The 23,304-nt window shown below is 36.5% G+C and overlaps 1 protein-coding gene across 1 annotated transcript in view; it reads right to left on the minus strand.

Annotated features, from left to right (window-relative positions):
* Dpy19l3 (dpy-19 like C-mannosyltransferase 3) overlaps positions 1 to 23,304 on the minus strand; it is an 82,089-nt gene that overhangs the window by 29,291 nt on the left and 29,494 nt on the right. Inside the window, exons 4-9 of the mRNA XM_076838914.2 lie at positions 22,885 to 22,975; positions 16,242 to 16,363; positions 15,499 to 15,644; positions 13,692 to 13,815; positions 13,018 to 13,152; positions 2,304 to 2,435 (exon numbers count right to left, since the gene is read on the minus strand). Of these exons, the coding sequence (XP_076695029.1) occupies positions 2,304 to 2,435; positions 13,018 to 13,152; positions 13,692 to 13,815; positions 15,499 to 15,644; positions 16,242 to 16,363; positions 22,885 to 22,975 (750 nt within the window). The remainder of the gene's footprint in view (positions 1 to 2,303; positions 2,436 to 13,017; positions 13,153 to 13,691; positions 13,816 to 15,498; positions 15,645 to 16,241; positions 16,364 to 22,884; positions 22,976 to 23,304) is intronic.

Raw genomic sequence — 23,304 nt, forward strand, 5'->3', positions numbered from 1 at the left:
TTGTAATTCCATGATTTGAGAGACTGAGGCAGGAGGATCACAAGTTCAAGGTTAGCATCAGCAACTTAGTGAGACCTGTCTCAAAATAAAAAATAAAAAGGACTAGAGATGTAGCTTGGTGGTAAAGCACCTCTGGGTTCAATGCCATAAATAAGTAAATAAATAAATAGGGATGTAGCTCAGTGGTAGAGTACTCCTGGGTTCAATACACAATACCACCTCCCCAACACCAAAAAAAAAGGAGAGCACACTTCAAAAGATGAAGGGATGTGTCCTACTCTTTTTCTTTCTTTCTTTTTAGAAATCTTTGCAACCAGAATGTTGAGGTCTGCCACTTGGAAAATACTTAGGATATACTGATGGAACAAATCTTTGTATCTTTTATCCATTAGTTAACTTATCACACAGTGATAACCCAATTAAACAAAAGACAAATAGAAAAAAATAAATTCTGTTCTCTGATGTGTAATAATTTTTATATAATCCCTAATAAATAAATAAATAATATATATATATATTCAAACATAAGAATATTAAGAGTTCAAAAATGAATGATGTTTATTTATAAGAAAGGCTAAAAGGATGAGAACTACTGTTTTTTTGTTTGTTTGTTTGTGGTACTTGGGATTGAGCCCAAGGGTACTTCCTGACTGAGCTACATCCACAACCCCTTTTTCCTTTTTTAATTTAAAAAAATACATATTTATTTTTTTTAGTTGAAGTTGGACATAATATCTTTATTTTATTTATTCTTATGTGGTGCTGAGGATCGAACCCAGGGCCTCGCATGTGCTAGGCGAGTGCTCCACCGCTGAGCCACAATCCCAGCCCCTCCTTTTTAAATTTTGAGACAGGGTTTTGCTAAAATTCCTAGATTGGCCTTGAACTTCTGATCCTCTTGCCTCAGCCTCCTGAGTTGCTAGGATTACAGGCATGTAAAAACACATTCAGCAAGAACCACGGGTTCTTTTTTTTGGGTACTGGAGATTGAATCCAGGGCCTTGCACATACTAGGCAAGCACTCTATCACTGAGTCATATCCCCTGTCTGAGAACCACTGTTTTCTTCTTCTTCTTCTTCTTTTTTTTGTAGTTGTAGATGGACAGAATGCCTTTATTTTATTTGTTTATTTTTATGTGGTGCTGAGGATTGAACCCAGTGCCTCACACATGCTAGGCAAGCACTCTGCCACTGAGCTACAGCCCCAGTCCCGAGAACCACTGTTTTAAAAAAATGTTTTACAATTCATCCACAGCAATTCTCACTCAAAAGAGATTTTTCTTCCCAAAGCAGAAAGCAAAATAATTTCTTGATATAAAAATGTTTATAGCAAATGAGAAAGAAAATAGGCTTTTGTAACAATTTTAAGGAAAAACAAGTAAATTTAAATACTTAAGTCTCATATAAATTTAAGAATCTCATATAAATTAAAAAAAAATATATAAAATATATATTGTTTATAGTTGGAGGCGGACAGAATACCTTTATTTTGTTTATTTATATGTAGTGCTGAGGATCGAACTCAGGGCCTCACACATGCTAGGCCAGCACTTTACTGCTGAGCCACAATCCCAGCCCAAGAAATTTAATAATATAATACAGTCAAAAGATTGGGTCAATGTTTCATTTTTTTATGGTGCTGGGGATCAAACTGAGAGCATCACACATGCTAAGCAAGCTCCCTACCACTGAGATAACACTGCCAGCCCCAGGCCAATGTTTTCAAATTGGATTTCACAGTAACTTAGAAAATGACCATATGTCTAAAGGTATTTATTTGAATTCTTAAAATTCTCAAAATGGATTTAACTTTAGTTCAATTAAAAATCAGTACCAGAAAAAAAAAAAAAAAGAAAATCAATACTAGGGTAGGGAAAGATGGGAAGAGTAGTGTTATTACAAAGTGTCCATCAACTCCAACTGTTGTGATGAATCACCACTCACACAAGCAGCAGATTCTTCTCATTCTTAAGTTTGTATACACACACAATTTTAAAATTTATTTTTTTAAAAAAATTTCAGTGTTAAGTCAATGGTATTCAATAAGCACCTGTGGCTAATCATTGAATTAAGGTTTCAATTCTCTAAGAAATATGAATTGCCGAAAGGAAGGGATGGCAGGTGACCTCGGAAAGATTCAAACAGAAATGCTATAACATGCACTTAAAAAAAAATAAAACAAATAATAACATTATGCTTTTTTCTGGGAATTGGGTCATAAATTTTCCCTTGTATGCTGTAGGAAAATAAGATCTGGGGACCAACACAATTTTTAAAAAGTTTAAGTACAAAAAATGTCTTACCTGAAGTTTTCTTGCAATTAATACTGAAAGGTTAAAACTGATAAGCAATGAGCCAAGAATCATGGAATTAAAAAACTGAAGAACGCAGACCAGGAGTAAGCCTGTTATCTGTATTCCATACAGCCATGTGGCCTGCAACGAAGATGAGATGGTTAAAGAGGTTTTATCAAGAGACCACCACGTGGCAACACGTTCACTAGCTGGATTCATCTCAGGTTATGAAGAATGCAGAAAAGACATCTCACTTCAAGAATCATGATCTAAATAAGGGAACTAGATTGCTAAATTGTTGAGGATGGCTTTGAACTCACAATCCTCAGCCTCCCAAATTGCTGGGATTACAGGCATGAACCACCTTGCCTGGTTTGTAATCTTTTACAGTTACTGTCTACAGCCAACTGTCAGTACTTTATCACATTCCATTATTCCCTAGTTCTCTTCACTATGAACTTTAGGGCTGTATCACACCGGGGTTCATTTTTTCCTACCTCTTGTGTGTGCCTAATCCCCTGATAGCTGAAAACTCCCCCAGCAAGGCTTTCTGCTCTTTTACCTCATTGGTTCATAGCAGGTGAGAGTGTGAAGAGCGTGAGCCCTGGAGGTGACAGCTCCTTTATTGCGGTCTGACTAGCATGAATCAGCTGTGCAACATGCTGAAAATGTTTAGAGTCTGAGTAGGTCTGAGGGAGGTAATGCATTACAATGGCTGGACCGTAATAAGCACTGAGGTTAACTCTGATGTAATAAATAAAACATGGTGGACAGGCTGACACTGCAGTAAGCAAAACGCAGCAACTTGAACTCACAAACGGGACACAAAGGATAAAAGCCATGCCTAACAAAGAGCGGAGAACTTTTGTTACTTTTCCTTTTCCCTTTCAAATTCCGTGCTCATACTGGCACATGAAAAATACCAATTTTATTCAACAGTAAATCCAATCTCCCCCATGGTCAGATTCTCTTGACCTCAAAGGAAACAAACCTAAATCAAGCATGAGAAAGTGAACTCTGCCCCTGTTCAGGGCTTTTGCTTGGTGTTAATGGCAACCTAGGGCAATGGATGCGGCTGGGTAGAATCCCAGAGACCTGGGAGGTTGAGGCTGGAGGACTGAAAATTTAAGGCCAGCTTGAGCAACTCAGCAAGCTGTCTCAATGTTAAAAGGGCTGGAGGATGGGGCTGGGGCTCAGTGGTGGAGTGCTTGCCTCGAAAGTGTGAGGCACTAGGTTCGATCCTCAGCACTGCATAAAAATAAATGAATAAAGATTAAAAGAAGGTGGGGAGCTGGAGAATGCAGCTCAGTGAAGTGCCCCAGGGATCAATCCCAGTCCACACATAAATTAATAAGTAAATATTTTAAAAATAAAAAATAAATATCCAATTGTAGATGAGAAAACTCAGGAAAACATTAAAAAAAACAATAATCACTGAAAGGTGGGCTCAAGATTAAAAATCTCACACCATTATCTATGGAAATACTGATTTCATAGTGGGCATATATTTCATATATAGCACTTTATATATTTCACATTACACAGTATAATTTTCTCACATCACTTTTTCACTATTCTGTGAAAACTTAAATTGCAAATGGCTGAACAGTATTCTGCCATATGCTATAAGCTGTCTGCCTCTGGATCATTTAGATGTTTCCACAATATCCCTTCAAAAGTTCCTCAGATCATTAGATTGCTTATTTAGTTTGGTGCTACTTCTCCAGTGTCTAAAAGAATGCCCACTAGAACAAGGTCACTCAGTAAATATTAAAAAATGAGTGAATAGATACCTTTTATTAGGATACTAAAGAAGGAAAAGCTTTACTAAGATATGATTTGTGTGCAATTCATAATTTCTGGTATATTCATAGAGTTGTGTGACTACCACCACAGTCTAATTTTAAGAAACCCTATACCCATTAGCCATCACCCCCATTACCCTCGTAGCCCTGAGCCACAATGTATTGTCTCTGCAGATTTGCATATTCTGGACATTAAATATAAATGGAATAATGCAATATGAAGTCTTTAGTAACTGGTTTCTTTCACTTAGCAAAATGCTTCCAAGTTTTATTCACGTTGTAGCATTTATCAGTACTTCATTTTTTTTTTTTTTTGGTTCAACATTACTGAAGTATGGATATACTAATTTTGTTTATCCACTCAACTGATTGAACATTTGGGTGGTTCCTGTTTGGCTGAGAACCACACTGCTATGAACAAACACACAGAAATTCTTGAATGAATCTATCTTTTCATTTCCTTGGGTATGTACCTAGGATTGGAAATGCTGGATTACAGGGTAGGTAGCTCTGTGTTTAAAGTTTGAGGAAATGCTGTTTTTTAAAGTGAATCAATCCTTTTACATTCCTACCAGCAACATATGAGAATTCCAATTTCTCCATATGCTCATCAACACTTGTCATTATCTGTTTCTTTATTTTTATTTTTAGCTGTCTGAGTGGGTATAAAGTGGTATCTTGTGGCTCTGATTTGCAATTCTGTTAGCTAATAATGTAGAACATCTTTTCATGTGTTTATTGGACACTTATATATCTTATTTGAAGAAATCCTTTACCCATATTTTATTGTTGAAAGAGATGTAAGAGTTTTTTATATTCTCTAGAAATCTTTCATCTGATGTATAATTCACCAATATTATCTCCCAGAGACAGGAAAAGGGAGGAACTGCAGAACGAAATTGACAAAAATCATGTGTGTGTGTGTGTGTGCGTGTGTGTATGTGTACTACAGTGAATTCCAGCTTTATGTGTGTTTATACAGCACCAATTAAAAAAAACCAATAAATAAAGAGAAGGAAGACCAGTAGAGTAGAGGAAGGAGAATGGGAAAGAGGAAGCACTAAGAACTGAAATGGAGCAAATTATATTCTGTGCATGTATGATTTTGTCAAAATGAACCCCACTATTACGCATAACTATTATGCACTACTAAAAACATTTAAAAATATTCTCCCTCATTTTATGGGCTGTCTTTTCACTTTCTAGGAACACTTTGAAGCACAAGTCTTTAATTTTGATGAAGTGTAATCTACTTTTAAAATTCCCTTGTGCATTTGGTGCTATATGTAAGATCTGTACTACTCCAATGTTATGAAGAGTTGTTCCTATGTTTTCTTTTAAACTTCTATAGTTGTAGCTCTTCTGCTTAGGTCTATGATCCAGTTTGTATAAATGTGTATAACAAGAGGAAGGGGGCCAACTTTATTCTTTTGCATGTGGATATTCAGTTATCCTAGCACATTTGTTGAAGTGACTATTCTTTCTCCATTTGATCATTTTGGCATCCTTGTTCAGAGAAACAATTGATTATATCTGGCGAGGGTTTATTCTGGTCTCTCAATCTATCACACTGATTTATGCCTATTCTGCTAGCATCACACTGTCTTGTTTATTGTAGCTTTGCAGTAAGTCTGAAATGAGCAAGTTTGAATCCCTTAACTTTGTTTTACTTTCTCATGATTGTTTTGGCTATTCTGGGTCCCTTGCATTTCCATATGAATTTTAGGATCAGTTTGTCAATTTCTGTTAAATTGGAGATTTGGGGAGGCCATTTGAGATTCTGAGTGGGAGTACCACCATCCTCATAGGAAGCCTATTAATCTATGAACATGGAACATCTTCCAATTTATTTAGGTCTTTCAAATTTTCAGAGTACAAGTTTATATTTCTTTGTTAAATTTATTCCTAAGTATTTTATTCTCTTTAATGCTGTGTCTTCTAGGAAGTATTTGTGTGCTTTGTTTGCTTTTCTCATTATTTATTTTTTTCCTTTTTTCATTGGTTTGTAGAAAATTGTTTATGGATACCAACTCATTTATAAATACTTAAAAATTTTTTTGGACTATTTTTATTTGGAGAATGTTTTCTGATGCTGGCAGGTCTCTTTATATCAAGTGGGCATACTTCTAGAAAAAGATTCAGTTTTTGTAATAACAAGATCTTATAGTTTTGCAAATAAAATGATAGTATAGGTTAAAGAGAAACATTATTATTAGCCAGAAATGTAAAGTTAAACAGTAATATATATATATATATATATATATATATTAAAGTCCTGGATTATCTGTGGTATATCTGATGATCCTTTACAGGTTCTCTTAATATAGTGGCAATATAGAGACATGCAGCCATAGTATATTCTTCCTGTGTAGAATAACTAGAATTTTCTTCAATGGATCATGCATCATCATTCATAATAATGACAGTTAACATTTGTTTAAAATTCATAAAAATGGCAGATGCTGCTCTAAATGACTCACACATGTCTTGCAAATGATTCCTTTGAGCCTAGGCAGATTGGCTCTAGAGTTTATGTTCCTAACCACTTGTGTACACTGGCTAGAACATGAGTAGCAGCAAAGAGACTCAGAATTCTGTTATGAAAATCTGTTATGATTAAAAGACTTTGTGTGTGTGTGTGTGTGTGTGTGTGTGTGTGCTGGGGTTTGAACCCAGGGCCATGTGCATGCAAGGCAAGCACTCTACCAACTGAGCTATATTCCCAGCCCCTAAAAGACTTTTTAAAAGCTCCATGGCAATTACCAAGCACTGCTGGGGGCTTGTTCTTTAACCCATCTTTTCAAAGAACTTTTTTATAAATATTTATTTTTTAATTGTAGTTGAACACAGTACCTTTATTTATTTATTTTTATATGATGCTGAGGATCGAACCCAGGGCTTGGCATCTGCTAGGCAAGCGCTCTACCACTGAGTCACAATACCAGCCCAAAGAACTAGCTCTTTTTATTCCAATGATTCTGTATTCTTATGTTTTAAATTTCATTGTTTTCTGTTCTTTATTATTTTCTAACTTCTGCTTGCATGGGTTTATTTTGCTCCTATTTTTTTTTTCTTTAAGGTGAGACTTAGATGACTGATTTCAGAGGGAAACTTCTTTCCAAGGCAAGCATCTAGTGCTACACATTTCCCTGTTAGCGTTGCTTGACATGTGTCTCAGAAGTTCTGATACACTGAGGCCTGTACTTTGATCCACAGACTATTTAGAAAGGTGTTGTTTAGTTTCCAGGTAAAATCTTCCTGTTTTTTTTTTTTTTTTCTATACTGTTTCTAATTTGTATTCACTGTGGTTAGAGATTTTATTCTCTATGACCCCAATACTTTTATTTTTGTTGTTTTACAGCCCAGGATATGTAACCTATGTTGGTAAGTATGCTGTGAATATTTAAAAAACAGGTATTTACTGTTCTTGGGTGGAAAGCTCAATCAACTTAAAAAAAATTTTTTTTTTTAGTTGTAGTTGGACACAATACCTTTATTTTATTTATGTGGTGCTGAGGCTCGAACCCAGAGCCCTGCACATGCCAGGCAAGCGCTCTTCAGCAGAGCCACAACCCCAGCCCCTCTATCAATTTTTATTAGATTTTGTTGCTTGATGGTGCTGCTGAGTTCTACCTACTAACCGTTGAGAGAGAGGGGGCCTGAAGTTCTCACTCCTAACTGTGAATTTGTCTATTTCTCCTTTTAGTTCTGACAGCTTTTGCTTCTGTCAGTTCTCTTCTTTGGTGCATATACATTTAAAATTGCTATTTCTTCTGGGTTCACTACTCTTATCATTATATAATATTTTGCACTGTCCCCAGTAATTTTCTTCGATTTGATGTCTAATATATCCACTTCTTTCTTTTGATTAGTGTTTGCATAACATATCTTTTCTATTTTTATTTTCAATCTATCTTGTTATGTTTAAAAGGAGTTTTTGGTAGAAAATAGTTGGATCATGCTTTTCTAATCTCCTCTTACCTCCTTCAATTAGTACATTTAGATCACTTATTCTTTTTTAAAAAAATATTTTAGTTACACATGGATATATTATTTGATTTTGTTTATTTATTTTTATCTGGTGCTGAGGATAGAACCCAGTGCCTCACATGTGTGAGGAAAGTGCCCTGCCACAGAGCCACAACCCCAGTCCCATACTTAGAAGTTTATCATATTTATTCACGGCTTTTTTTTTTCTTTTTTGGTAGTACTAGGGATTAAATCCAGGACCCCATGCATGCCAAGCAAATGCTCTACCTCTGAGCTGCATCCTCAGCCCTTTTTATTATATTTTGAGACAGGGTCTCACTAAATTACTCAGGCTGGCCTCAAACTTGTGATCCTCCTGTCTTAGCCTCCCAAGTAGTGTTTATAGCTGTGTCCCACCATGCCTGATATTCATGGTATTTTTTAGCATATCTATTTGTATAAATGTTTTAGTGATTGTTCTGAATATTACATTACACTCATAATTTATTACCATCTATTTATGTGAACATTTTAGCAGTTTAAGTGAAACACAGACATCTCCATTTAAGCCCTTTAACCTTCCCATTTATATTGCTTAAAATATTTCCTCTACATAGAGAATGACATAAGACAATGTTATAATTTTTGCCTCAGTTGATGAAACACACTTTTAGAAACTCAAAGAGAAATTTTTATTTTCTCATATCTTTTCTTGCATTGCCTTTTCTTTCTTCCTAATGTTCTAAAATTCCTTCTTTTATCATTTTTTTTTCTGTTTCACGAATTCTTTTAGCCATTCTTTTAGGGTAAGTCTAATGACAACAAATTATATTAGTTTTCTGTTATTGGGAATGTTTCGATTTCTTTATTTCCCTTTTTTTCTGTCTTCAGGATTTGGTGTTTACAGTTCCATTTTTTGTCCCTCTGTTTTCAAGATTTCTTCTTTGTCTTAGACTTCAGAAGTCTGATTATGGCTTATCTTGTTGTGTATTTATTTGAGTTTATCCAATTTGACATTAGCTCAGCTCCTTGATTCTGTATGTTTATTGTATAGTTTGCCAAATATGGGGAATTTTCAGCCATATATTCAAAGAGTATTTTTTTTAAAAAATGTTTTTCAACCTTATATATTTTCTCCATTTCTTCGTAGATTCTGATACATAAATTTAAGACTTTCATTTTTCTTCTATTCTACCTTCTCTTGTTCAGAGCAGGTAATTTCTAAATTGTCCTATGCAAGTTCACTGAATCTTTCCTTTGATTGCTTTATTTGACTGCTAAGCCCATACATCAATTTTTAAATTTTGGTTATTGGAATTTTTCTGTTCTAAGATTTCCATGTGTTTCATTTTTATATCCTCTATTTATTTGCTTCAAGTGGGTTTGTAATTGCTCAATGAAGGCCTGTTATGATGACTGCTTTAAATTCCTTGTCAGATAATTTCAACTTCTATGTCTTATACTGACATCTGTTAATTGTCTCTTTGAACAGCGTTTTTCTGTTTTTTAGTAAAATAAATGGTTTTCAACTGTATCCTGTTACATGATGAAACTGTGGATTTTATTTAAATTTTTGGCAAGCCTCCTCTGACTCCATGTGTCTGAGTCCACTTGGGCTGTGAGAACAAAATATCATAAACCAGGCAGCACATAAACAACACAATTTTTGTTTCTTACAGCTCCGGAGGCTGGAAAGTCTCAGATTAAGGCATTGGAGATTCTGCGTCTGGTGAGGATCCATTTCCTGGTTCATTGATGACATTTTGCTTTGTCTTCATGGAGTGGGCAAATAAGTCCCTTGGGCTGATTTTACAATGAACTAATTCTCCCCCAAAAGCTCTACATCTAAAACCATCAACATATAAATTCTGGGGGTATACAAACATCAAGCCATAGCACCAGGCCAGTGCTGTGCCAGTGGGGGAGACCAGGGCTGCCCTGTTGTTTCCTGATGGGATGAGTCCAGGCACCCACTTGACCTCCACTGACATTGTGTTACTGTGCAGGGGCAAGGGCAGCTCATTACAGCTGGGTGAAGGTGAAAGACACTCCAGACTCTCTACGAGGCTTTTGCTGGCCCCATCCTGGACAGGGAAGGGTGCTTCATTACTGCTCCTCACTGGACCTTCACTGATGATGTGGGATAGGATAGTGGAGAGAGGGAGGGTCACTGCCTCAGAGCAATGGAAGAGTTTCAGCGTCCCTGGTGATTTCCTCTGACACCATGGTGGCGAGGAAGGGAAAAGACATCTTAGGACTGCAAGTAGGGCTGAAGTTCAGGCTCCCCCTGTGGCCTCACAGATGTCTTTGTTGCAGGTGATGAGGGCAGAAGTCTGGGTTCTTGTACGAACCTCTGAGATGGGAACGGGGCTGCGGTTTTGTCTGTGGTATTTGACTAGAACAGGCCAGATAATGTCTGAAAGTTTCGTATCTTGCTAAGCTTTTCCTTCTAGGGAAGGCTTTTTTGTCTGAGCCCACTGCTACCTCCAGGTCGCTGACTTCTCCAGCACCCAGTCTGGGATATATATGAGGCAAAAAGAAACCCAGGGAACTCACTGCCATGGTTTTCCTTGGTCTTGTGGGGTCTAGGCAGTCTGCTTTCTCTCTCTACTTCTCAAACTCTTCTTATCTTTGTTTCAAGTATACTGTCCAGGGTTTTAAACTATCCTTGGGGAGGAATAGGGAGAAGATTGTCTACTCCACCTCATCTGGAATCATTTAGGAAACTTAAAATTGCCTGTTAGGTATTTATCTTCATAATAAGTTAATTACACTTAATTAATTCCCATCTTTTCAGGCTTTAATGAAACCAAAGTATGTATGTACTAATACCATTTGCTGTTCTGCTTTTAATTTTAAAGGCTTTGTTTGCATTGCTGACTGAAGACTTGAGCTCCTGTTGGTAAGAGACTTCCCATCATTTGTGAAGAGAAGCTGACGTGCTAAGATACTGCTTCTTCTGTCTTGCCTTTTTCTATTCCAATTACTCTGACTCCTTCCCGTTTGACATGATTAGAGATAAGTGACTATAATTTAGGAAAAAATTATGGTTCTGAGAAGTTAAAACACTTGCTGAGTTTAAAGTTTATTCTCAGATAGGAGCAACTTGGTTCTATAATCAGGATCTTTTCATGATAATAACTGTTTCTTCTTAAAATTGGGTACTTAGAACTACTTCTAATACCAATATAGTTTCAAATATAAAAGTTGAACAAAGTTCAGAATTGAATATAAAATAAGTCAGCTTATTTTATTAAATTGTGTGTGGAGCCAAAACAGTACCTTTTGTTCTGTTTCCTAATTTTATAAGAAATACTTTTCCTTATGGAAAAAAATTCCACTGAAGAATATACAGAACACATACCATAAAAATAATTGTTAGCATTTCAATGTTTATTTTTTCCAGAATATTTTCTCACTTTCCCTATGTTCTATTTAAAAACAAAAGAAGGAAACCTAATGATTAAATAGTACTCTAGTACACAGATATGCCGTACTTCACTTAACCATTTTCTGTTGATACTGATGTAAGTCATTTTCTGCTTTTTCTTATTACAATACAACTAGAATGAACATGGCTGATTATTTAAATAGAGGTCAAACTTCCTCAGGTAGAAGTGCCGGTGAAAGGAGAAACATGGTTTTAGGCTTCTAATACCTACTGCAGAACCACCACAGAAGATGACAGCAGTCTATATTTTGCCGGCGTGTGTGGGTGGTCACTGCTCCCCACTGCAGTGGACCCGCACACTCCTGTGAAGCTCCTTGCTTTCCCCTGCATGTTACCTTCCTATCCTGCTCCCTCACACTCCACCTAAATTCTCTCATTTGTGGCCCAGCTCTTGCCCCTCACTTCTGTGAAACCTTTTCTGCCTCAAAAGAACTTTCCCTCTAGACTTCCAGCACTCACCACTACTACACCTTTCAGGTCTCTAGTGGATCTGGATGTCCATATCTTTATTTCTCAAGTGAGATGGTGACCTCCTCATGGGATGGGCCGATAATGTCCTGGGTTTGGGGGCATTTTTAGTAGTGCCTATGCTATTAACAACATATGTTTGTTGGTTGACTTTAATTTTCTTAATTTAGACCCTGGAACTTTCCAAAGATTACTGCATCTCTTTTGATAGGGAACACATCAAAATGGGACACACTGCTTCCTTAGATCTGGAGATAATATTTTATTATACTTGGGAAATACTTAAGTGACTAGCTATGAGCAATTTAAAAAATGTACAAAGCACATTGAAACATTTCTGCACATTCTTGGGTGCTGTGGTGCATGCCTGTAATCCCAGTGATTGGGAAGCGGAAGCAGGAGGATTGCAAGTTCAAAGCCAGCCTCCGCAATTTAGCAAGGCCCTAAGCAACTTAGCAAGACCCTGAATCAAAATAAAAAACAAAAATGGCTAGGGATGTGGCTCAGTAGTTAAGCACCCCTGGGTTAAACAACAAACCTCATAATTATTTGATCAAGCAGCACACAATGGAAGATAGAGATGGTTTTCCTTATTTCACATGTGACATTTGGCCAGTCAACAGGGATTCACATCCCCTGTTGATCAAATGCTACTATGAAAAGTTTAGTGCTACATAAAAATCCTTATATGCCCATTAGGATCCTTTAAAAAAAGGTGATACATACTAAGAAATTTTAAGAGAGTTTTCTTATATTCTAAAATATAAGTCATATCTCTAGATGAAAATTGACCTAGGCATTTATGAACCAAATAGATCTAGTTTTTAACACAAAATAAGCAGAATAAAAGTTAAGATTGTCAAACTGGGCTGCATAAATTACTTAGCTTCAATTGACCCTGGCATATTTACATTAGATGTAAAAAGGAGCTTCAACTTTGTCATTAAGTACTTGCATATTTTCATCTGGTCCTGTGATATAAAACACTAAACAATGAAAATCACACACAGGGAAAGAAAGCAAAGATTACCTTCACAGCTGGCAGCATGTCTAAGGAGTCCAGTATGAACAGCACTACTGCTTGCATCAGCATCATAAATTGATTAAATTGCCATGTCAGACTAAAGAGAAAAGTTGATATGAAAATGGCGAGAAGTGTCAGCCTCTGTAAAAAGAAAACCTTTGTATAATTTACATGTCTCTAGTAATAAAAAACCCTGCAGACAAGTTTTCTCAAGAGCAGCCAATATCTTCTATAAACCAAATAGAAAAACCATAAACTGTTGCTCTGAAAACCCTTGCATTTGTTATTTAAGCTCTAAATATCCTAAAGTGACACTCTGCATATAAATATTCACATACGGTATGTGTATTCCACACTATTATGGAGGCGATAATGCACCAAATCACATCTCAAGAGCAAATGGCTTAAAAATTCTGACAGTTTCACAGAAAGTGTGTGTGGGCTTGCTGCAACTATTTAAGGGTAGATTATGTAGAGTACATTTTTAACATAGAAAATGAAAACATTTTCTTTGCAAAGTAGGAAAAAGCTCAGAAAAAGAAAATTTAACTAGAGTTAAAAACTTGGTCATGGAATAAGAACTATTCACATGGATTGGGACACTATGCATCACACATTCTTCAAAGCTTATTATATAAAATTGGGGAATTAAAAATATAAAAAGTTTTATAGAAACTTACTTCAGAAAGAGAATGCAAGTTTGGTCTCAGGAAATATGTAATCGCTGCTATCTGAATTGCAAAGAAGGGCAGTGCCCAGTTCTCCCTCAGTGGGATGGTAAACTCAACTCTGGTGGTATCTATTCTGCACAAAGAGAACACAAGTGGCCAAAGTGATAGTTTTTACAATAATTTCCCCAAAGATCTTCTAAAGTGAAAGATATATTACATTAAGCACAATCATACTTAGATCCTGGTAATTGACTCTCAATAGTTAAAATTGTCCTAAAAGTAGCTAAAATCATCAGCATCCCCATAACATAAAATTGGCACTGAGAAAATTTAAGCAACCTGTCCAAAGTATGTATTTAAGTGGTGGAACTGAAAGTCCCACGAAAGTATAGTGCCTAACAGGCAGCATATGCCTAACTGCTCCTTACTTTATTCTCTAACTGCATTATTGCTGACAGGCAACGTTGTGTATTCTGCCTCTCTGTATTTTTTTAGTGCTTTATATGTGAGTCTTCAATTTGTCACTGACAATAATTTTTGTTCTGTTTCATTTGTAGTACCAGGGATTGAACCCAGGTGCGTTCTACCAGTGAGCTACATTCCTAGACCTTTTTGTTTCTTTATATTGAGATGGTGTTTCACTAAGTTGTCAAGGCTGACTTGAAATTTGTGACCTACCTGCTTTAGCCTCCCCAGACACAGGGAATATAGGTGTAAGGCCACTGCATCTGGTTTATCAGTGGCAACACTTTGTAAAAACTTCTTGTTTGTCTAGAAGGGAACTCCTAGAGAGCAAATGTAGATAAGTGTTCATCTTTGCACACTTTATAGCAAGAACCATGTCTGCACATACTAGGCATTCAATACACGACTCTGTGTGTGTGCATGTATAAAGTCACCTTCTCAGTCTCAATTTCCTTTCTCCAAAATGGGCATAATAGTTGGGCATGGTGATGCATGCCTGTAATCTCAACGGCTCCGGAGGCTGAGGCAGGAGGATCACGAGTTCAAAGCCAGCTTCAGCAACTTAGTGAGACCTTGTCTCAAAATAAAAAATTAAAAAACAAACAAAAAAAGGCTGGGGATGTGGCTCAGTGGTTAAGTGCCTATGAGTTCAATCCCTCCTCCAAAAATAAATAAATAAATAAATGAACAAATGAATAAATAAATAAATAAGACATAATAATAGTAGCTATACTACAGGGTTGTTAACAGAATACACAAAAAGTGCCATAGTAAGCACTCAATAGGGCTACAAAAAAGTAATTTGCTTAGGATTACAAAACAAAATCTGTATAAGAACTCATGCTTGAGTTATAATTTCACTACTGAATATTCTTGTTGCTCCTGTAGATCAGGCAATGTATCTTTTCAATATATCTTGATTTTTTTAAAGTTCTATTTCATATGGCTCCAGTGGTTTTGTATAGTGCTTTATGCTTTATACTTTGCTAATTGAGAACTGGACACAATCCTATTACGAATGATGGTAAAGATATCATTACAACTCTTTTTAAGAGATGAGATATGTGGCTGGAGAAATGTTGATCATATAGCAAACAGGCAATAAAACTGAAATTATTAGATATTTCCCTTGTTATACAACACAGTGTTCTGTTTCTCAGCTGGAAATATAGGTAAAAAAAGACTTCCTATCTTACCAAGCAAGAAAAATGTAGTAAACAACTAAGTGAACCAAAGAGAAAATGCTCCCAACCAAGTACAGCAGAAGAAATTTCTTTGAACTGGAAATAAAGTAACGTCAATTTTTACTTTCACTTTGGAAAGGATGAGAGACATACTGATTCCAACTCACCTATTTGTGACATACCAGAAAGCTGCCAGCATTCCTGACAGCCAGGTACCACTAAGAAGCCAGCTAGTTATGTAAAGAGCCGTGACGTAGATTGCTTGGAGTCCAAATAAAGTGTAAATATAAAAATAAACCGGCTCTAAGTATTTCTGTAAAAGAGAGCAATAAAAAAACGTTTGTCAGAGAAGCCACAACCCACCTTATTGCCCTTTAAAAAGATATGACAGTAGAAATTCAGTACTTGGAAGCTTGCCATTAATTCTCAGCAGCTCATCCACACCACCCTTCCCATCCAGAAGTGTGTGAGCACTGGTCTTCCCACCTTCAGGAGAGGAGGGAAGAATGGCCCTTTTAAGCCTTCATACTTAAGACAACTCTACACTTAACTTTGTCCAGTTTTGTCTAATTCACAGGAGAAGTAGTCATTGTGATGTGCTACTCTTACAATTTTTTTAATCTCAAAGATAAAACAGGAGTGATTACATGTTTCCAAATGAAAATATTTACCGACTATGCTATAAACCAGGAAACATCTATATGTAAGAATCTTACAAAATATAAATAAACAGCAATATTAGAAACAAAAAGTAAAGTTCACAGTATACATGGAGAAAAATTAGGATGTTGTTGGTTTTCTACCAAACCAGCTGAAGATTAAAAGAGCACAGGTGAAACTTTCAATTCAAAATGGTGAATTTTGACTTTCATCTGATATTAACAACTCTATGTCACAGGATATGACATACCTGTATGGGTAGAACTCTATATAAAATACTGAGAAAAACTTCTTGGTAAATATTCATTCGTTGAAGAAGGTTAATGGTCCTCATAGATTCAGTTTTATTATCATAAATTAAGCCACGAAAACCTAAGAATGATATTGGAAAATTCAGAGAAAAAAAGTTATAACTGTTCATCCATTCAAAATTATCCTATATTCTTTAGAGTGTATCAGAAAATGTGGTGGGCATTGGGGTAACGGTAAGCAAGAAAACAGTCCTACCTTCAAAGAGCTTCACATGTGTTAGACAAGATGTAAACATTTATGCAAACATAGTACATTAAAAAATTTATGACAAAACCCCCCCAAAACAACTTTTGTGATTGCAATGAAAAAAGAAGACACATTTTTTTTCTACAGAAGTTCAGGCAAGAGGATTTTACACCTCGCACCCTCTTACATGTGACATGCAGCACCCCCTGGGATGGGCTGGGCCATTTGACTCTCCCAGTCCCCTGGCATGTCAGCAGATGTGACACATGCCATGTCTGAGCAGAGGCTCTAAGAGGGGATGTGTGTTTCCACCAGCTCTTGCTCTTTCCCTCTATCATGACCCTGGCATGTTCCAAAAGAGGCTGGACTGAGAGATACGTGGGGGAGAGCAGAGCTACTGCTGCCTCTCAGCAGACACAATGGGAGCAAGAAACAAACCCATTTTATAGAAATCCATGGTTATCCTGAAGTCATTTGCTACTGAAACTGAGCTGACTAACATAAGGTATGAGTAGATGATTCCCAGAAGAAAACATGCCTACCGTCCTTTAGTCCAGAAAAAGATGCTCAACCTTGCTCCTATTAAAAGAAGTGCAAATTAAAACTGCACTGAGATACCATTTCTCACCTATTAGCTTGGCAAAAATCAAGATCTTTGACAATCTACTGTGTTAGTGAGGTTTTAAGGAAGTCGACTCTCCCACACTGCAATGCAGTGCAAAATGGGATTATCTCAATGAAGAATTTTGCAACACATAACAAAATAATGTGATTTGTCCTTTGATCTGGGAAGCCTGTAGCTAGGAATCAATTCCAAAGACAGACTGGCAAAAACACAAAATTACATGGGCACAAGGTCATTCATGCACAACTGTCTTTAACAGTAAAGAATCAGAAATGACCCAAGTGCCCATTGACAGGAGGTGTTAGGGATGAAACCATGTTCCTGTTGAATTCATATGTTGAAGCCCTAACCCCCAGTGGAATGTATTTGGAATTGTATGTTGAAGCCCTAACCCCCAGTGGAATGTATTTGGAAAGGGAGGCCTATACGATGTAATCAAAGTTAAGTGAGGGGCTGGGATCGTGGCTCAGTGGTAGAGCGCTCGCCTAGCATGGGCGATCCTCAGCACCACATAAAAATAAAGGCATTGTGTTGTGTCCATCTACACTTAAAAAATACATATATATTTAAAAAAAAGTTAAGTGAGGTCATAAGGGTGGGGACTTAGTCTGAAAGGTTGATGTCCTTAGAGGAAGAGGTACAGATAGCTTGCTTTCAAACTCACACACACTTTCCCCCTGCGTGCATAGAGGAAGGCATATGTGAGTACAAGGACTGGAATGGGCCTTTAAAACCAAGGAAGAGAGGCTTTACTCTCTGCCAGGCATGGTGGAACCACCTGTAATCCCAGATGTTTAGGGAATCTGAAGCAGGGGGATTGTGAATTCAAGGCTAGCCTCAGCAATTTAGCAAAGGCCTAAGCAACTTAGTGAGATTCTCTTTCAAATTAAAAAGGGATAAGAGAATTGGCTCAGTGCCCCTGGGTTCCATTCCTACTAGGAAAAAAAGAAAAAGAAAAGAAAAAAGAAACCAGCCCTAATGGCACCTTGTCTCCAGTATGGAGAGAAATAAACTTGTTTAAACTACACAGTCTGGGGGCTGGGGATGTGGCTCAAGAGCTCGCCTGGCATGCGTGCGGCCTGGGTTCGATCCTCAGCACCACATACAAAGATGTTGTGTCCACCGAAAACTAAAAAAGTAAATAAATATTAAAATTCTCTCTCTCTCTCTCTAAAAAAAAAAAATAAATAAATAAACAACACAGTCTGTAGCATTTTTATGATAGACCTAGAATACTAAAGCAAGACCGTTAGATGTTGGGGTCCCTGCAAAATTCATATGTCAAAGGGTAGGGCCTTAAAAAAAGGGACACAAGGGAGTTTTATTGTCCTTAAAAAAAGGGACATCAGAGAGTTTGCCTTCTGCAAGTCTGGAGGACAGTCTTCACCAGAACCTGACCAGCACCCTGATCCCAGACTTCCAGACTTCTAGAACTGTGAGAGAAGAGATTTCTGTGGCTGAAGCAACCCAGTCTATGGTATTTTGTTATAGCAGCCCAAGCAGTCTAATAAAGGAGACCACTTTTATAATTCATGGCTATCCATACAAAGGAGCATCTTTATACTCTACCATAGAATGATCTTCAAGATCTTTGCAAGGTGGAAAAAGCAAAATAGGAGACAGTGTACATAGTAAGCAGATTTTCTGTAACAAAGAGAGAAATATGAACATATTCAAGTAACTTAAAGCATTAACAGAAGAATAAATAGAAAACTAATAAAAAAGATTAAGGCCAGAGTGTAGCTCAGTGGCAGAGCGCCCACCTCACATGCACAAAGCCCTGGGCTCCATCCCCAGCACCACCACCAAAGAGCAAACAAACAAACAAACAAAAGGCTCTCTGTTTATCATTTTGAGTTTGAAACTTCATAAATATTTTTTTAAAATAAGTTAAAAATATTAAGTTTATAACACAATTCCTAAAAAAAAAAAAAAAAAAAAAACAAGATAAAACAAATAAGAGCTAGTGGCTTGGTCACGCAGACAGAACTCTTTCAGGTGATTTGAAAAACAGAGAAATGTGACTGTGTATCCCTAGGTAGCTTCAATCCTAAGGTAAGAAGAAAATACAGACAGCTTGAACTGTTTTCAGATAATCATACTGTTAGTAGCAATATTATTGTCATTTTGAAAATCATATGTGTGTATGTGTGTGTACCTATATATTTACATATAGCATATAAATGATAACATTAATGTTGTAAGGAATCAAAAATTTCACTTTAAGAAAAGATATAAATATGAAATTAAAAAATACAAATTGTTGAGGCTGGGGATATGGCTCAGTTGGTAGAGTGCTTGCCTCACATGTGCAAGGCACTGGATTTAATCCCCAGGATCATAAAAAAAATTGTTATCATAACTTTGCTCTGAAAATAGTTATATTCATATTTTCTCTTAGGAAAAAAAATCATACTTCCTAGCTCTGCTCACTACAAAGGACTGGAAATAAAAACCCATCTAGTAACAATAAATGCTCCCAACACAAAAGTTATAGAGTCTTTAAACAGAAGGAACTAGAGCTCCCTGGAGAAAGAGCTGATTCCAGATCAGGGGTAGAAAATATACAAAATGGGCCTGAAATATTTTGTCATGCTCCCCGAAAGCAAGGGAGTTGTCAGAGACCATGGGTGGTCATGTCAAAAAGACAGCTGGCAATCCGAAGAGCACCCCAAACTGCAACAGATTGAGCAATGTGAATACAAGAAGGTGGCTGAGCATCAAACACATCAATATTATATTAAAAATCCACAAATTTCTTAAACAAACAAAATCTTATCTGGCTGCTAGAAAGGTAACTCATTCTAAGCTGAGTGTGGTGGCAGATGCCTGTAATCTCCACAGTGCAGAAGGGTGAGGTAGGAGGGTCACAAGTTCAAGGACAGCCTCAGCAACTTTGTGAGACCCTGACTCAAAAATAAATAAATAAATAATGAATAGGCCCTAGATGTGGCTCAGTGGTAAAGAGCCTCTGGGTTCAACTCCTAGTACAAAAAAAAAAAAAAAAAGAAAGGCAGGCAACTCATTTTAAAAAATAACAAAGGGAAAGGATTAAACTGGTTCACTGAATAGTTGCTGAGAACATATTTTTCTTTAGAGATGAATTTTGTCCAGCAATGAAAGAAGGAATGATGGAATTAGAATACCACCATTTGGTGTGAAATGAATATATAATTAATGGATATAGATAATCATCATCATCAATTGTGCTGAAACAATTAGGGGGAAGCCTCTCTACTGAGAATTTAGTAATAGATAGATCATTTTTAGCCTGCAGATAGATACTGGGTACCCTCTGATGTGGAATACAGAACACATCCAGGAAGTACTCTTACCCAATAGTAGAACAACATCTGGGCAAACCTCAATCTAACAATTAACAGGATATTCAGCAAAGAAATATTTAAATGACACCATAGGGCTCCAGAAAAATTCAGAAAGTAGGAAACTATCCAACAAATTAATATATATTTTCAACGAAAAATTACAGGGAAAAAGATGAAAAGATACAAATTTAAGGAAACAGTTAAAGCGATATCAAATGATTGCAATGGATACATTCTTTGAATTTCCAAAATATGTTAAAAGTCTGTTAAGGCAAAAGGAAATAAGAATACTCACTACTGAAACATACTGATATATTTACAGATGAAGAAATGTTTTGGAGATTTATTCCAAAATGACCTAGGTTGAGGTCATTTGGATATAGAGAAATCAAGATTGGTCATGAGTTGGTAACTGTTTTAGTTGAATGAAGGATATATAGAAATCCATTTACAGGATTATCTCTACCATTTTATATGTTTGAAAGCTTCTAAAAGAATAAACTTAATGAATAACAAATTAATTGAAACAGGTCAAGCAATGAGTTCGTCGTGATACCAGAGAATGCTTTCTCAATTTCAACACCACTGATATTTTGGGCCAGATAGTTCTTTGTTGTGGGGGCTGCTAGGTGCACTGTAGGAAGTTTGGCTGTACCCCAGCTTCTTACTCACCAGATTTTGGTAGCACACCCCCTCCACTTGTGACAACCAAAAATATTTCCAGACATCCAGATCTCCCCCAAAATGTAAAATTGCCCCCTCCCAAATAAAAAAAAATTGCTTTAGAGAATGCTAGATAAGCAACTCATATTTCTGAAAACTGGTAAATACAGTCTATTCTCATTACTCATGGTAATTATTTTCTATAAAGTTATAGCAAAAAGTGAAATATTCAATACTGAACTAATAGGAAATAATGGATTGGGTTCTTGCAAGTTGATGATTATAGACTTCTATTGACTGGTCAGTGTATAACTTTGTTTTACATATGTTTTTGTTTAAAGACCCTTTCTTTAATATATTGTTTAAACTCACAGTCAAGCACTGTAACTCATGCCTGCACAAAGCTTATCAAACACAAATTTTCATATGTAACCCACGTGTTTTCTCTTTCTTTCCTAATCCTTCTTGCACTTAGGAACACAAGACCACACTTTCACACTGTTTGGGGGCTATGTGAAATGCAAAATCAGCAACAAACAGCATAAAAATGTAAAAAACTATGACACAACACAGACTGTAAAAAGGACACAATAATATGAGAGCTGAGCCAGAGGCAGAACATTGGCCCTGCTTTAGTCTCTGGTGAGAACATCCATGTTGGGCAACTAAGATTTTTTTATGCTCTGGACATGTCCATGAAGGACTGTGAAAGTGCCATGAATACTGATTTTGGGATTATAGATAAATTTTAGTGAGATGATTTTGGAAATATGGAATTTGTGAAAAATGAGGATTGACCTTATGGGGCGAAATCAATACTTGGCCTGTCTTTCTTATATGAACTGAACCTCAGGGTAACCAAACAAGTGAGGAAAAAGAAAAAAGGTTTTCTAAAGAAGAGAGTTCCAACTAATAAATATAGGGAGAAATGAAAGGAGTAGGAGGTTATTATTTTTTAGTCATTGTATTTTGTAAAATGGAGATAGGTAATAATCATCAATGGTTGCTCAAACCATTAAGTGAAAGGCTATGGGTAATTAGCTTTGTTATGGAGGAATCTGGTTATCAACCCAGAAAACAAGTAATTTGTTTTTATGGCACAAAAAGATAACCAAAACTTCGTGTTTCCTATTGTGATAAAATTAGAAGTAGAAAACATTACCCATGAAGAATTCCACCCAAAATATCATAGCCGAGTCCGCCAAATCCCAGAAAAGGGCAATTCTCTCAGGTATACCTAGGTTAGGGATAAAGGATATATTAAGTAGAAGAGGTTCTTTGGGGGGCTTCCATCAGGTGGAAGAAAAGCAGAGTATGGCTCTGACCCCCTTAGGTCAAGCGAGAACATTGGAAGATGGCAACTGCAAAATAAAGAAATAAATGGGGACACTGGGAACAAGAGGGGCAACTTAGTTTTCAGAACCAAAATACCCACTGTTTTTAGATCATACTCCTTTCGCCTGCAAAGACTTCTTCCAAAATCATCACAAAAAGAATCAACAAAACTTAAAAAAAAAAAAAAACTGCAGAGAGGTTAGTTTGGGGATGGAACAGAGACGGAAGGCAAGGCCAGGAGGATTATATAAAGTATTATATAACCTCTTCCAGAGCAAAACAATTTCATGAAATGATTAGAAATTAACAAGGAAAAACTGCATAAGTTCAGAGTAAAACTACACAAATTCTACAAAGCATTTAAGATGCTTTAGTGCAAAAGATGCTTTGACTGAAATTTTGTAAAGATGCAGTAGACTCCCAATGAAACTGTTAATTGTAATTACCTTGCATGAGGGTTGGAGCCTGCAGCATTTGCTTGTAGTAGGAGTAATACAGTCCACATTCTGTTCTGAATGAGATTTCTCGCTCCACTTCCTGAAATAAAGTCAGATTTACTGGGTTTATGTGACCTAGTTTTGTTTAAATGTGTATTATCACTGTAGAAACAGGTTACACAATTACAACTTTAAAGAGAAAAATAACTCTGCAAATGTAGTCTCAAGAATACCTTCCTGAGATCTTGACAAACCAGAACCACAGAAGGCTGATGATTGCTGGAACTGGGGGATGGGCACATGGGCACATACACTATTTTACCTTTGTGGATATTTAAAGTTTTCCACGATAAACCATTTCTAAAAATGGAGATACTAACAATTAGTTCTATGTAAGTTTATGTATCAGAGTTAATTTATTTCATACAA

The sequence above is a fragment of the Callospermophilus lateralis genome, chromosome 18 (genome assembly GCF_048772815.1).
Source record: "Callospermophilus lateralis isolate mCalLat2 chromosome 18, mCalLat2.hap1, whole genome shotgun sequence".
NCBI lineage: Eukaryota > Metazoa > Chordata > Mammalia > Rodentia > Sciuridae > Callospermophilus > Callospermophilus lateralis.